Below are 14038 nucleotides of genomic sequence, written 5' to 3' on the forward strand. Positions count from 1 at the left end.
TAAAATAAAATTAAAGAGTCCGTGCATTTAGAAAGCTTTTTTTTCTTTTCCTCTTGGCCATTAAAAAGACATTTCAAAATAAGGTCTAGTTTGGTTACACGGACCAAACTATTTCATTTCATATAATTTTTATAAATTTTTATAAAGTTTTATATAAAATATAATAAAAATTTAATTTTTTTAAATCTTTATTAATGCTTTATTTATATATTTGATTTTAGCTTTTTCTTTGTGCCAGTCATGCTTTATGCTTTTTCCGAATCATATGACAATAAATTACGGGGGTAAAGAAATAAAAGAACAAAGATGATGATGGACAACGTACGAGAACGACGACGAAGACTTGCAGGCTAAGGCTCGAGACTTGCAGGCTAAGGACCTTAGGTACTGTTTGGATATAAAAATAGTTTTATTTTATTTAAAATATTTCATTATTTTTTTATATTTTTTTATTACATTTTATTAATATTTTTTATTATTTTTTTATTACTATTCACAAATATTCACATATTCTTACTATCCAAACGTTTCATCTTATCATTATAATTTTTTAAATTTTTACATAAAATATAATAAACAATTCAATTTTTTCTAATATCAAAACAATAATAATATTAAAAAATAATATTCTAACAATATTTATTTCAATTTATCTAAAATCATTTCATCTCATTTTACTATTCAAACGAGCTCTTAAGTTTGCCCGTTGAACACTGTACATAACAAGCTTTATTTGTTTTCACAAATAAGATGAAATAAAATGAGATTAAAGTTAAAAATTAAATAAAATATTGTTAGAATTTATTTTTTTAATATTATTTTTATTTTAAAATTTAAAAAAATTGAATTGTTTATTTTATTTTATATGAGAATTTAAAAAAATTATAATAATTAAATCATCAAATGAGATGAATTGAGAGAAATTATAAAAAGAAAATTCTAGTTAAACCTATAAAAGTAATCGATAAAAATGACTTATTGATTTTTTTACTTTTTATTTACTTAATCACTAAAAAAAGTGAATATTAATAAATTGATATTTTTTTAAAGTATTAAAAAATATTAAAAAAAAGAAGGAAAAAAAAAAAAAAAAAAGAGTGCATTTGCACTTATCGGTTGAATTTTCGGTTGAGTATCGGTCGTTGCAGCGCTACCCATTGTGAGGTAACTCTTCTGTTACCTTCCTTATAAAACCGGTACTTCGTGCTTAAACACTGCGCTCTCTCTTCGACTCATCAAAACGTAGTGCAGATCTTCCTCTTTAGAAATCATAAAGTTCTAGATATTTTCTTCCTTGTTTTATGTAACTTTTTCCGGTTAAGTTTTGTTAACTATGGCTGGTAAAGGCAATGGTCCGGCAATTGGGATTGACTTGGGAACGTGCTATTCGTGTGCGGCAGTTTGGAAACAAAACCGGGTGGAGATCATACCCAATGAGCTTGGGAACCGAAAGACTCCATCTTATGTGGCTTTCAATGAGACCCACCGTTTGATCGGTAATGGGGCCATGGACCAGGCTGCCATGAATCATAGCAACACTGTTTTTGGTATGTTTCTTGTTCTTTGGTAGTACTGTTACGAGTTCAGATTTTAGAGTCTTGCTTTCAAAATAGTGGTTAATTATTTCTCGGACGCATATATAGATGCGTTCTGTTGAAGTTGGGTTCTTTTTATGTTCATTTAAATATATTGTTTTTCTTTCTTTAAGATGATGTTAAAGAAAAATGTCCGAGTTGTAGATAGATCTTTGTTTGGCTTTAGAGAAATCTCTATCTTTGCATAAAAAAGTTGACCTGTTGAACCTTTTTTTTTTATTTTTTTTTTGCTTTCTGATGGTTTCGATTTCTGAAGCTAAGGATGTTTAATGTAATGATTTGTTTGTATGTTGATGTTCTTGCCTGTGTTATGAAGACGCTAAACGTTTGATTGGAAGGAAATTCGACGATGCCTCGGTGCAACATGACATGAAATTGTGGCCATTCAAGGTGGTTTCTGACCCTGATGGGAGGCCACTTATTGTGGTTGAATACAAGTACGAGGAAAAGCGGTTTTGGCCCGAGGAAATCTCTTCAATGATTCTCATAAAGATGAAGGAGATTGCTGAGGCTTACTATGGTTCGAAGATAAAAAATGCTGTTATCTCTGTCCCTGCTCGTTTCAATCATTCACAGCGTCAAGCAACAATGGATGCTGGTGTCATTGCAGGCCTGAATGTGATGCGAATAATCAACGAGCCAACTGCTGCGGCTATTGCATATGGGCTTGACAAGGAGAATAATGCTGGTGAGAAGAATGTGCTCATCTTTGATCTTGGTGGTGGCACTTTGGATGTCTCGCTTCTCACCATTGAAGGGGATCTTTTTGAAGTGAAAGCTACGGCTGGTGATACCCACTTGGGAGGTGAGGATTTTGTCCGTAGAATGGTGAACTATTTCCTTCAACAGTTCAGAAAAAAGTATAAGCGGGAGATTACTTGTGGTAAGGCTCTTAGGAAGTTGTGGACTGCTTGTGAAAAGGCCAAGAGGATCCTCTCATTTAATACTCAAACCACAATTGAGGTTGATTCTCTATTTGATGGTATTGACTTCAACACAAGCATTACCCGAGAAAGGTTTGAGGAGCTTAACATGGATTTGTTCAGAAAGTGTAGGGAGCCCCTAAAGAAGTGTTTGAAGGATGCTAAGATCGATAAGAACAGTGTCCATGACGTGGTTCTAGTTGGAGGGTCTACCAGGATTCCCAAGATTCGGGAATTGTTGCAAGAATGCTTTGATGGGAAGGAGCTCTACAAAAGGATTAACCCTGATGAAGCTGTTGCTTATGGTGCTGCTGTTCAGGCCGCAATTCTCAACAGTCAGGGTGGTAGGAAAGTGCCGAATATCTTGTGCCTAGATGTCACTCCTCTATCCCTTGGACTAGAGATTGCTGGAGAGTTCATGAGTGTGCTGATACCAAGAAATACCACCATTCCCGTCAAGAAGGAGGAGGAGTTCTCAACCAAGGAAGATAACCAGCCTTACGTGCCGATTCAGGTGTATGAGTGTGAAGGTAGCAGCACTTTTGACAACAACTTGTTGGGCAAGTTGAAACTCTCTGGTATTCCTGCTTCTCCTAGTAGAGTTTCAATAATCACTGTTTCATTTGATGTCGATGCTGATGGTATCTTGAAAGCCTCTTTCATGGAAAAAACCACTAGACAGAAGACTGGCATCACAATCACCCACATGGGCAGGCTCTCCAAGGAAGAGATTGAGAAGTTAGTGCAGGAGGCTAAGAAGTACAAGGCTGAGGAAGAGGAACATAAAATGAAAGTTGATACAAAGAATGAACTCAAGAACTATGCTTACAACATGATGAACGCATTCAAAGAAGAAAAGATTGCAGCTAAGGTCCCTGCTGCAAAAAAGAAGAAGATTGAAGAAGCAATTGAGCAGGCTATCCATTGGCTTGACCGAAACCAACTTGCTGAGGCAGAAGAATTTGAGTTCAAGAAGGGCGAGCTGATGAACATCTGCGACACTTTCATTGCCAAAATTGATCAAGGTGCTGAAAGTGACACGAGTGGAACCACGCAAGGGGAATCTGAGAAGTGCATTGATCAGCAAAAGGAGTGTAATATCAAGGTCGAGGCAAAGAATGCACTGGAGAACTACGCTTACAATATGAGGAACACTTTAAAAGATGAAAAGATTTCAGCTAAGGTCCCTGCAGCTGACAAAAAGAGGATCAAAGATGTAATTGAGCAGGCTATCCATTGGCTTGAAGGGAACCACAATGCCGAGGTAGAAGAATATAAGGTCAGGATGAAGGAACTGGAGAACATCTGCAACCCAGTCATCGCCCGGACTTATCAAGTTGCTAATTGTGACATTGGTGAAACCTTGCAAAAGCATAAGGAACCCAATAATGAGACCAAAACCAAAATGCAGGAGGTTGAGAAGGATATGGATCAGGAAAAGGAGGATAAGACGAAGGAGACAGAGAAGGGGAAGAAGGTTGAGAAGAAGAACATGGCCGAAGATAAGGTGAATGAGGTTGAGGCAAAAAATGCTTAGGAAAGTTGTGCTTACTACATGAGGTATAAAATCAGAGCTGTGAAGAATGATTTGACAAAGACCAAAGATGCAATTGAGCAGACTATCCTTTGGCTTGATAGGAACCAGAATGCCGAGGCAGGGGAGTTTGAGAATAAGATGAAGGAGCTGGAGGGCATCTGTCACCCGTTCATTGCCAAAATGGACCAAGGAGCTGGTGGTGATAAAAAAATAATAATATAGATTTCTTTGTATTGTAATCTGGTCTTTGTTTGTGAGTAATTGAAAGTTGTAGAGGCTTGAAGGGTGAGGCTTTAGTTACTTTTATTGCACTTGTATATTAGCATTGTAACTCAGTTGTATATTGTGTGTTCTTGGGTTGTTTAAACTATATGTTGTGTTGTGATATTGTAAAAAATGATAGAAATCAGATTTCAACAAGAAATATATAGCCAATAGTTCCTCTGAAACTTGCTCCGACAAAAAAAAAAAAAACTCATCAAAATTAGTTTCACTTTTAAACACTGTGACTATAAAGCAAAAGGACCATAATTGTTTTTTTTAATGTGTTTTTTGTTTTTTTTTTAAGAATCATAAGATTTTTTAAAATGGTCAAAAAAATTGATTTGTTTTTTAATTTTTTCTTTTGGGAAATAGCCGATATATACTTTCAAGTAGTGCCATAAGCAAGTGGAATAGGAAAATATATATTTTTAATTTATATATATATATTATATATATATTATTTTATATAATAATTTTATAATTAATTATATAATCTTCATCAAACCTACACTATTAACAATATAAAATTTTAAATATGTAATTACAAATTAATATTATATTAATTATCTAATGTATATTATCAATTAACTTATCACTAATTTACCATTAACTAATTACTAACATCTACATCTACAATCTAATTAAAGTTATTAGATAAAGTTTTTGTAAAATCCCTAAGTTGTAAGTAAATATAAAGTAATTACAAATATTATTGTAAATTATAATTAACTAATGTATGATATAACCACCAGGTGTTTGGTTGTAACCATTGTATTCTTCCGTCATAAGTGTGGGCTATTAATAAAATTAGATTACCTTCCTCTTCTAAAAAAAAAAAAAAAAAAAAAAAAAAAAAAAAAAAAAAAAAAAACTTATGTAAGATTTAATTCACCATTAATTAATTACTAACATATACATCTATGATTTAATTAAAGTTATTAGATAATTTTTTTGTAAAATACCTAAGTTGCAAGTAAATATAAAGCATGTATGGATGGATCTATGGATAATTCAATTATTTATGCTTCATATATAAAGTAGTGGACATGAGAATTTCCAATAAATGCGTCAAAATAGTTTGCCTGTAATGCTCCAATTGTAGCCATTGAACATAACCTCTTGTTGACACCAAACCACTTAATGCGATCTCTTCTTTCTACCAAAAAACAAGGGCTCGGATCACTCTTGGTTCATTTTCCTCTCTTTTAACTGCTACAAGCACTTTAAATAGGCATTTGTTCGGAAAATCCCACCTCCTCCTTTTGTATTTTTGTTTTTAATTTAATACAATTTACTTATAAAATAAAACAAAACAAAACAGAATCCTGAAAAATTGTAAAAAGAAAAATCATTTGTAGATCAGTACCCATATCAATGCGTTGGTAAGAAATTTTGACTTTATCAATCTACTAGATACGTGACACAAATCCGAATATTGGAAAGCACCAGCCAAAGTAGATGCATAAAATCAAACGAGAAGAGTAAGTACTAGTCGATCTACGAGATCATCAGAATCAAACACAAAAACGTATTAATCAACTACATAATTTTGTTTTGCAGATCTTATACATCTCCAGCAAGAATCGAAGACAATCGCTGCCAATTTTACAGCTTTACTCTCACAGAGAGAACATTAAGAAACTCATGCCAAAAAAGAAAAAAGCAAGAACAAAAACAAACAGGGTACCAAAAAAAAAACAAGGTACATTTATTTATATGACATGAACACACCCGGCCGGAACACTTCAGCTCAAAAAAACAAGCAGCAAGCTGAATAACAAAGCAACCATGTAGTTAACCATGATGTTGGGAACCAAAGAAGCAACACCAGAAAAGTTTCCAGTCGATGTGTTGGTGCTCAAGATCACCACTATCCAGTCATCCTCAGAGGCAATCCCGGCACCGGTGTAGCTGGAATCATTAAGATACTTTGCATATTGAGAATTCGTGTAGTTGGAAAGTACTAAAGTTGGGTCTAATTTGGGTACACAAACAGGCATTAGGACCCCATCTACAGTGTTGTTGACATTTATGTGGCACGAGTGCAGGAGCTTGTTGAAGTTGCTGAACTTGGGGGTGGTGCCGGGAGCAAAGCTGTAATCAGAGGCGTTGTCGCAAGGTAGATCCTCTAATTGATCGGCGATTTCATCAGCTAGGCACCCTGCATTGTCGTTCTCAGTGAATTCGGGGAGATTTAGTGATTGCCTGTAACTGTTAATGCCTTGGAAGAGTGTGTCGTCTTCATCTGCATGCAGATGTGTAGAAATTGCATTGATTATAGCCCAACGTTAAAGCAAAGATGATGAGTAATAATACATCAGACTCTAGCAATTTAATTGGTATTATAATTTTCTTTGTGGCTCTTAAACTACCTACCAACTTTATTACTTTCACGAGGTAATCAATTCTGGTGCAATTAGTACTAATTGACAGAACAAATGGAAATCTTCGAACATTTATTAAACTTTAGAAAAGCTATTGAGCGAGAGATCAGAGATTACCATCACAAAGTACTGGATCAGAAAGAAAGATAACGCCATGAATTAGGACGAGCAAAAGGAGGGAGAGGCCAAGTTTAACGAAGGCCATGGTTCAGTAGTGTCAACGAAAGAGCTAGCCTGACGAGGGCGATTTATACAAACTCAAGAAGAGAATAAACAAAAGATGAGTGTTGGAGATGATTGGTATTGGAATGTCTTATGTCTGCCTTTTCTGGGTTGCTTTAATTGCGTGTCAAGGTGGTTCTCCTGGTGCTATATCTTTTTTGTTTCGTCATGTATAATTGCAGGCCAAAGTGAGAGTTTTCAAGGCGGAAGCTATCTCGACTCGGAAACTTTTGCTGTATATCGTTGTTCTTTGGTAAAGACTGAACTGAAGTAGCTTTGACAACAATAGCAACCAAATGCGAAAAAATATCGGGTTATCAAAGCGATATCAATTATATTTTAATAATATTTTATCATGTCAACTCAGTTCATCATCAACGCATCCTAAGCCAACCTCACTCACGAGATGAAGTGTTGCATACTTCATGGATAGATTCTTCAAGTTGAGCGTAAAGTGCTGCACACTTGTGCATAGAGAGACTTCTAGCAGGAGCCATATGTCAGGCGACAGCTATGCACTACACTACCTGCGACGTCCGTCCGTACTGTTTGTTGCCTTCTCAAAAGCCATCACCTCTTTCAACAAAATTCATAGTATTCTCCAAACTATTCCCCTTTCAACAGAATTCCTACGGCCTATTATATCCAAGGTTTTTTCACTGCTTTTAATCGAATTAAATAGAATAAATTTAAGAGTAATATTACGTACAATCGTGAAGTACACAAGCATCACAAGCACCGTACAGTCATTTTGAAATAAAGATTAAAATTTTTTTTATGTGAATTCTATATTTTTTTACTTTTTTTCAAAATGATTGTACGTACTCACGACTACAACTTTCATTTCTCTAAATTCAAACCTTGAAAATCCGAAACGTGTTTGGAAAGCATTCATATGCATGGCCACAGTAAGTGAATTATATTGGGGTTAATTTCCGGTGGACACGGTCCTTTCATAACGATGGAGCCCTGTGTGAGTGAATGCCAGGCACCCTGTTGTTTTTGAATTCAACTACTGATCGTATGATCATCGAATATATTTATATCCTGAATTTCGTAATTACAAGGAATTAAATTTATTCACTTTATTTATAAAATTTCATAATTCTTTGAAAAAACAGAATCCCAATTTGCCCAAGACAAATAACATGATGGGCAGAGCACTCGCTCAGTTGAAATCAACTGAGTAACATCAATCACCTCAAAACACCCCATCTCAGAGCGAAATTTCTTAAGCTTTAAACACTCCATTTGCATTTCATCCACTGTTTGATGTTTTTCATCTAAACTAAAATAGCCCAAATTAAAACCAAGCCATCTTAGTATTTTCTATGTTTTCTCCCTGGAAATTAACCAGTTCGCCATTGACCAACGAAATCCACGACTGTGACACGAGAATCCACACCGACATGCCCTGCAACGTATATAATACTGTGCTGCTTATCTCACACATCTAGCTTGATCACTTTCCGACACACCTCATAAGGGAAAATAGTCACAAGAGAATGTAGCAAATCACAATTTACACAACCAGAAACCGCATAAACATATAACCCCCCGCGGGGAGTGAACAGAGCAATTTCAGTTTGCAAAGAGGAAAAACAACCCCAACCCCAACAACGAAGACACCATGTAGTGACCAAAACCGACCTTTGGAACCAAAGAGAGAGCCCCAGAAAAACTTCCTGTCGGGGTGTTTGTTGTCAAAACGACCACCATCCAATTATCCTCAGAACCAACCCCGACTCCAGTATACTTGGAATTGTTTAGATACTTTGCTAATGCTGTGTGCGTATAGTTAGTAAGCACAAGAGTTGGGACCAAATCGGGCACACAAACGGGCATTATGGTTGCGTCTGCCGTGGAGTTGGCGTTGATTTTGCACTTGTCTAAGTGCTTGGGGAGATCGGAAAGTCGAGTGTTGGAGCTTGGAACAATGCTGGCGCCATTGGTGGTGCTGGTGCAAGACTCATCCTCTAATTCGTCGGCAATTTCATCGGCGAGGCAATCTGCTTTCCCATTTTTTACGAGGGGCGGCTGTTTTGCCGCTTGCCTGAAACTGTTAATGCCCTGAAGAAGATTGTCTTCATTCTCTGTGCAAATAAAATGATAATAGAAGACCTCAGGCAATTAGAAGGCATGCATGTAAACTATTATTGTCATGCACTTAATTTGTTGATCTGAGCTTTAATAAAATGAAAAAGTAAAGAAGTCTAGTCTGAACATAATAAACATAATTGTATATGAAGAAGGGGTAGTTTTAATTACTCAGATTATATCAAGAAGGAAGTTATATAAGATCCTCATAACAACTCAATTAATATCATAACAACTACTAACCCAGAAGCTGAGAGAAAGAGAGAGTAAATACCATTACAGTGCACTGGGCGAGAAAGCAAAGCAAAGACATGAACAAGCACAAAGAGGAGAAGACTAATTAGTTTGGGAGAGGCCATGGGTTCAGAGCCGAAAAAGATCAGAAGAGTGCAGTAGAGAAGGGAGAAAGAAGAGATAGCTAGGCTTGTGGTTAAGTGTATAGATGGTCTCTTCGTTGAGGTATTGAATGAATTGAGCGTGGATTGCCTAGTTTTTGAAAGAGGTTCCAGGTGCCACTTCGTGTGCCTGATACATAATGGCCAATTTGACAGCTATAAATTGCTTCGTATGGCACGTGGCCGGCATGCAAAGCGCCACTACCCATATCATGTATGTTTGATAAGTCGTGGGATAAGTAGGGATCCTGTATTTCCGTGTATTTTTCCTCGTCTGAAGTGTTCAGTGAGAAGAAAGTTTCGTAAAAGACGCACCGAGAAAAAGTGAAAAGAGCATATATATATATATATATATATATATATATATATATCAGGGTAGGGGGAGATCGAACAGTTTTGACCAACAAAAACAGAAAACAAACCAGGAATTAATATTGGATTCGAGCCCCAGATCCGATGAATAGGCACAATAATATTCTAATCCTTGGTGACACAAAGAAACCTTAAACTAATGGAAATATGGAGGTTGAGAGCTTTACTTAGAAGCTTGATGGTGGATCTTTGAAAGTGGTAAAATCTTGTGGCCAAGTATAATGTTAATGGCAACAAAAGATGATGAGTTTGAATGGGGTAGCTAGGAAGATTCCGCTGCTAGACATTATTGAAACGTTCAATCCAATAACTATCGATTGAAGCTTCCCAAGTCGTATTCAAATGTCCAATGTGTACAACTTCCAAAGTTTTGTTGTCCCATTGATGGGATAGATATTCATGAGATGGGGATTGAATTCGAGGCTGAGTTTTCTACAAATCTGGAGAGTGGAGATCAGAATGATGCAGGTCAAGTTGCCTTTGAATTCTTAAGAAAATTGGCACCTGATTTTGATGGTGTCCGGACGAGGTCTCAGACACGAATTGACGAGCCTGTAGATCAGAAATATTATAGAATGGATCAGAAGACTGTCTTTGTGGATGAAACTAAGATTGCCTTTGGTTGCAAGACTCAGCTGTGCTCAGTTTAATTTTAACCTGAATCTAATCCAAATACTCAATTCTTAAATTACTAAACTCATTTCAACTCAAAACCTTCTTACACATGTGACCCACAATTTTTTTCAAGTTAACACATCTTTATACGTGAGACCCACAACCTTTTTCAACTTCTCATAAAAAGTACGAAACTCATCTTAACATCCAAACATACTTTAAACTCAGTTTAGATGGGCTCCACATAAATCACTCCCTCCACTACTCAACTCACTACTAATTATAAAGAATTGAACTCAACTTAACTCAGCTCAACATCTAAACGCAGCCTAAGACATTAATTAACAGGCCATGTACTGGCATGTATTCTAAGTCAAAGTTCAAAGTGCTTTCATGTAATGTCCTGGTTTCTGATGGGTTTGACAGTTACTTTTTATCACTTAAAATCATGTCCTCACAATATAAATGATATTTCTAAATACTCCATAAACATAAAATTCAATCCATCTCTTATAATGCAAATCATATCTCTACCAATTCCCAAACAAAACACAAACTTATCCATTGAGTTCAACCATATAAATTCCTTTACAAGGTCTTCCTTAATTAATCATAACATAAAAACCAAAATTCGTAAGTCTTCATACAAAACATTACACATACTAAAATCCAAATATTCATAAGATGACTCTCTAATAATGAAAGTACCCTTAGGTATTCAACTTCTCACAACCAGCCAATCTTGCCAAAACTTCTATTCCTGATCACTAAGCATATCGTCTAAATCATTTGAAAAATATTATGAAAATAATGTGAGAGTTTTCAATAACTCAGTAAGCAGATAACATGTACCAATATGCAAACATGAGCCTTTACAGAGTACAATATGTAGAATAAAAACATCTTTCAGAATTAGCATGCAGAACCAGACATGTTTTGAAATGTAATGGAGCGATGATTTTAAAACACATAAAACCTATAGTACTTTGGCATAATGAAATTAAGCATCATCATCACATCAAAACAGAGCATCTCACAAAGTAGAGACCATGTCTACCCCCGTGGTAAGGTTGTGCTATCCCTGGTGGCCAAACCAGATAGAGACAAAGGTGAATATTCTCCTTATTATTCTCAAAACTCCGAGTGTGCACATAAGAAATAATACATAAAATTACTTTGTTTCCGAAGTGGGTGCACTCAGAGACAGAAGTTGGTACCAATCCAAACAGAGCAGAGCAGAGTAGAATATAGCAGATACATAGTCAGATACAAAATCAGTACACCATGTCAAAGATTTTCAGATGCCATATCAAAACAAAACAGATTATCGAAACATATTCAGATCATTCTCACATACTCAAAATAAAAGTCAGAGCATCTTTCTAACCAATGTATAGATTTTTAGATTTTCAATATTGCTCTTTTTCACATTTTAGAGACAGCATGACAAAATAAAGCTCATATCTACACAATACATATCAGAAAACATTTTCTCTCTCTCATATAGATTTCATGAATAATGTAAATAAACGACTGATGTTGTTTTTCTCAAGTTCTCATTTCATAACAAAACATGCAAATTTTTTAGAAATCAACCTCAGTCTAAACAATTCATATAAAACTTAGCATAAGAATTCCGCTCACCTAGACTTTTTAATTTTTCTGAATCTTTCCACAATCGTACCGAATGAATACCAATCATCACCTATATAGAATACTAAGCGTTACTAAACTTTTAAAATAATTGCTAAAACTCTCTATCTACTTAAATTCATACTACAGAAAAAGCTTTCATAACTATCTAAAATCTAATAAATACTATTATTATTAAATATATATATATATATATATTCTATTATGATATAATATTTATCAAATATGGAAAAACAACCTAAGTGGATTCTGAAAATTAACTTAATCATATTTAAAGCTCGAATCGTTGTAAACTATTATTCAAACGATAATTTAATTCAATAAAATAAAGTCCGTTAAATATGGTTAATATAATTTTTTGTAAAATACAACAAAACCAATTTAAACAGAAACGCTCATATGAAGTCAGCTTATTAAAAATATTCCAACAATTTCTTAAATATAATAGCCAGTCTACAATTACAATTTATAACATAATAAAATACTTATATCAAATTCAAATAATATAAACAACAGAAAATCACTACTATTCAACTCATCTCATCTCAGCTCATCTCAACTCATCTCATTACTATTCATTACTATTCAACAACTTTAACTAACAAATCTCACTACTATTCACAACTCATCTCATTACTATTCATAATCCATCTCAACTCATCTCAAGTCATCTCAACTCATCTTCGAATCCAAACGTCTCCTTAAGTAAGATAAACTTAAATCGGTTTTAAAGCATTTAGAATAAACTTAAAATCTAATCATTTATTAATGAAATTAGCTGTGAAATATTTAATAATTTAATTTAAATGCATAAATGTAAATTCTTATACTTCAAACAAAGACCACTTAAAACAATTTTAATATAAAAATCAATATATAAGGACATTTTGAAAAATAAACATGAGCATGGCTTAGTAAGGTTGGGTACAAGAAGTAATGTACGTGAAATAAACAAAAGAAAGAACCCTGGACCAAAATAAAAATGTGCAACACAGAGGCATACTCCCCTACAGAGGAGGCCAGGGACGACGGAAGTGGTGGCTGGCTGTATCGACGGTGTACGACGTGGCTGAAGAGCACTGAGAGAGAGAGAGTGTGTGTTTGAAAAAAGGAGATAGAGTTCGAGAGATGGGCAGGGGGCTGAGAATGCACCATGCGTATGTTGGGGGGGGGGGGGGGCTTGGCCCGTGCAGAAAAGGTGATGGTAGGGGTTGGCCGGGGTCGACGGTGGAGCACAACGGTGATAACAAGGTGCAGAACCTCGTGAGATGCCGATGGAGGGGTGGCTTGGTGGAGGATTTGAGCAAGAACTTGCTCTGTTTTTTTTAACAAAACAGGGGCTAACTTCAACGTGGTTCCCAATGGTTGGCATCATGAGTGTGGTGCAGGTATGGTGGTTCGCATCGTGGCTGTGGCGATTGAGCAGAGATTGTCGTCCTGGTTGCTTGTGGTTCGTCTGGGTCCGTGGTGATGCGGCGTGGAGGTTCTACCGTAGAGGACGAACAACGGCAGTGGAGGTGAGGCTGGGTTTGCATGGTTGTTTGTAAAATAAAAGTATTTATTTTATATATATAATGTGATATTATATAAACTACGCATCTTTTTAAATGAGGGTTAAAAATAATTAAATCGAAATAGTCACACAGTAAATATAAAATTTATACTATTATAACGACTTCTCTCTGACATTATTCTTAATAGAATGGGTGGGTTTATGCGCATCGCTGGGAGCTCCAGCTCATTTTCTGTTTTTTTATTTTTTTTACTTTTTTGTACATGATTTTTTTAATATTTTTAAATATATTTAAAAAAAATTACAACATTTTTAAAAAAATATTTACTTAATCATGAAATTAAAAAAAATAAAAAAACTAAAAAAAAAAATACCTACGGGATCTCCCATCAGTGAGCATAGCTAACTGCATTCATTAATAGAATTGGAGGTGACGTGCTGCCATGGAAGGAACCAAAGACTTGCTTT

General features: G+C 35.2%; 3 protein-coding genes across 3 annotated transcripts; 1 reads left to right on the plus strand and 2 right to left on the minus strand.

Annotated features, from left to right (window-relative positions):
- Positions 1–1212: 1212 nt before the first annotated feature.
- On the plus strand, positions 1213–4353 carry LOC109006827 (heat shock cognate 70 kDa protein 2-like). Its single transcript, XM_018986233.2, has 2 exons — positions 1213–1547; positions 1912–4353. Exons 1-2 carry the CDS (start codon positions 1334–1336, stop codon positions 4053–4055), a joined length of 2358 nt encoding a protein of 785 aa, XP_018841778.2. The 5' UTR covers positions 1213–1333; the 3' UTR covers positions 4056–4353.
- Positions 4354–5826: 1473 nt separating this feature from the next.
- LOC109006764 (uncharacterized GPI-anchored protein At3g06035-like) lies at positions 5827–7021 on the minus strand. The gene is made up of 2 exons (XM_018986139.2): positions 6821–7021; positions 5827–6564 (listed from the first exon to the last, which is right to left on the minus strand). The coding sequence occupies exons 1-2, from the start codon at positions 6906–6908 to the stop codon at positions 6065–6067; spliced, it is 588 nt and encodes a 195-aa protein (XP_018841684.1). The 5' UTR covers positions 6909–7021; the 3' UTR covers positions 5827–6064.
- Positions 7022–8362: 1341 nt separating this feature from the next.
- LOC109006826 (uncharacterized GPI-anchored protein At5g19250-like) lies at positions 8363–9555 on the minus strand. The gene is made up of 2 exons (XM_018986232.2): positions 9297–9555; positions 8363–9018 (listed from the first exon to the last, which is right to left on the minus strand). The coding sequence occupies exons 1-2, from the start codon at positions 9379–9381 to the stop codon at positions 8507–8509; spliced, it is 597 nt and encodes a 198-aa protein (XP_018841777.1). The 5' UTR covers positions 9382–9555; the 3' UTR covers positions 8363–8506.
- Positions 9556–14038: the final 4483 nt, after the last annotated feature.

Source organism: Juglans regia, chromosome 8, assembly GCF_001411555.2.
Source record: "Juglans regia cultivar Chandler chromosome 8, Walnut 2.0, whole genome shotgun sequence".
NCBI classification, from domain to species: domain Eukaryota; kingdom Viridiplantae; phylum Streptophyta; class Magnoliopsida; order Fagales; family Juglandaceae; genus Juglans; species Juglans regia.

What these genes read in the sequence shown, in the direction of transcription:
- LOC109006827 (XM_018986233.2), top strand. Translation starts at nt 1,334, where the DNA reads ATGGCTGGTAAAGGCAATGGTCCGGCAATTGGGATTGACTTGGGAACG. An exon ending in TCATAGCAACACTGTTTTTG is followed by an intron (nt 1,548 to 1,911) that starts GTATGTTTCTTG and finishes TGTGTTATGAAG; the next exon opens with ACGCTAAACGTTTGATTGGA.
- LOC109006826 (XM_018986232.2), bottom strand. Translation starts at nt 9,381, where the DNA reads ATGGCCTCTCCCAAACTAATTAGTCTTCTCCTCTTTGTGCTTGTTCAT. An exon ending in TCGCCCAGTGCACTGTAATG is followed by an intron (nt 9,019 to 9,296) that starts GTATTTACTCTC and finishes TTATTTGCACAG; the next exon opens with AGAATGAAGACAATCTTCTT.
- LOC109006764 (XM_018986139.2), bottom strand. Translation starts at nt 6,908, where the DNA reads ATGGCCTTCGTTAAACTTGGCCTCTCCCTCCTTTTGCTCGTCCTAATT. An exon ending in TGATCCAGTACTTTGTGATG is followed by an intron (nt 6,565 to 6,820) that starts GTAATCTCTGAT and finishes ATCTGCATGCAG; the next exon opens with ATGAAGACGACACACTCTTC.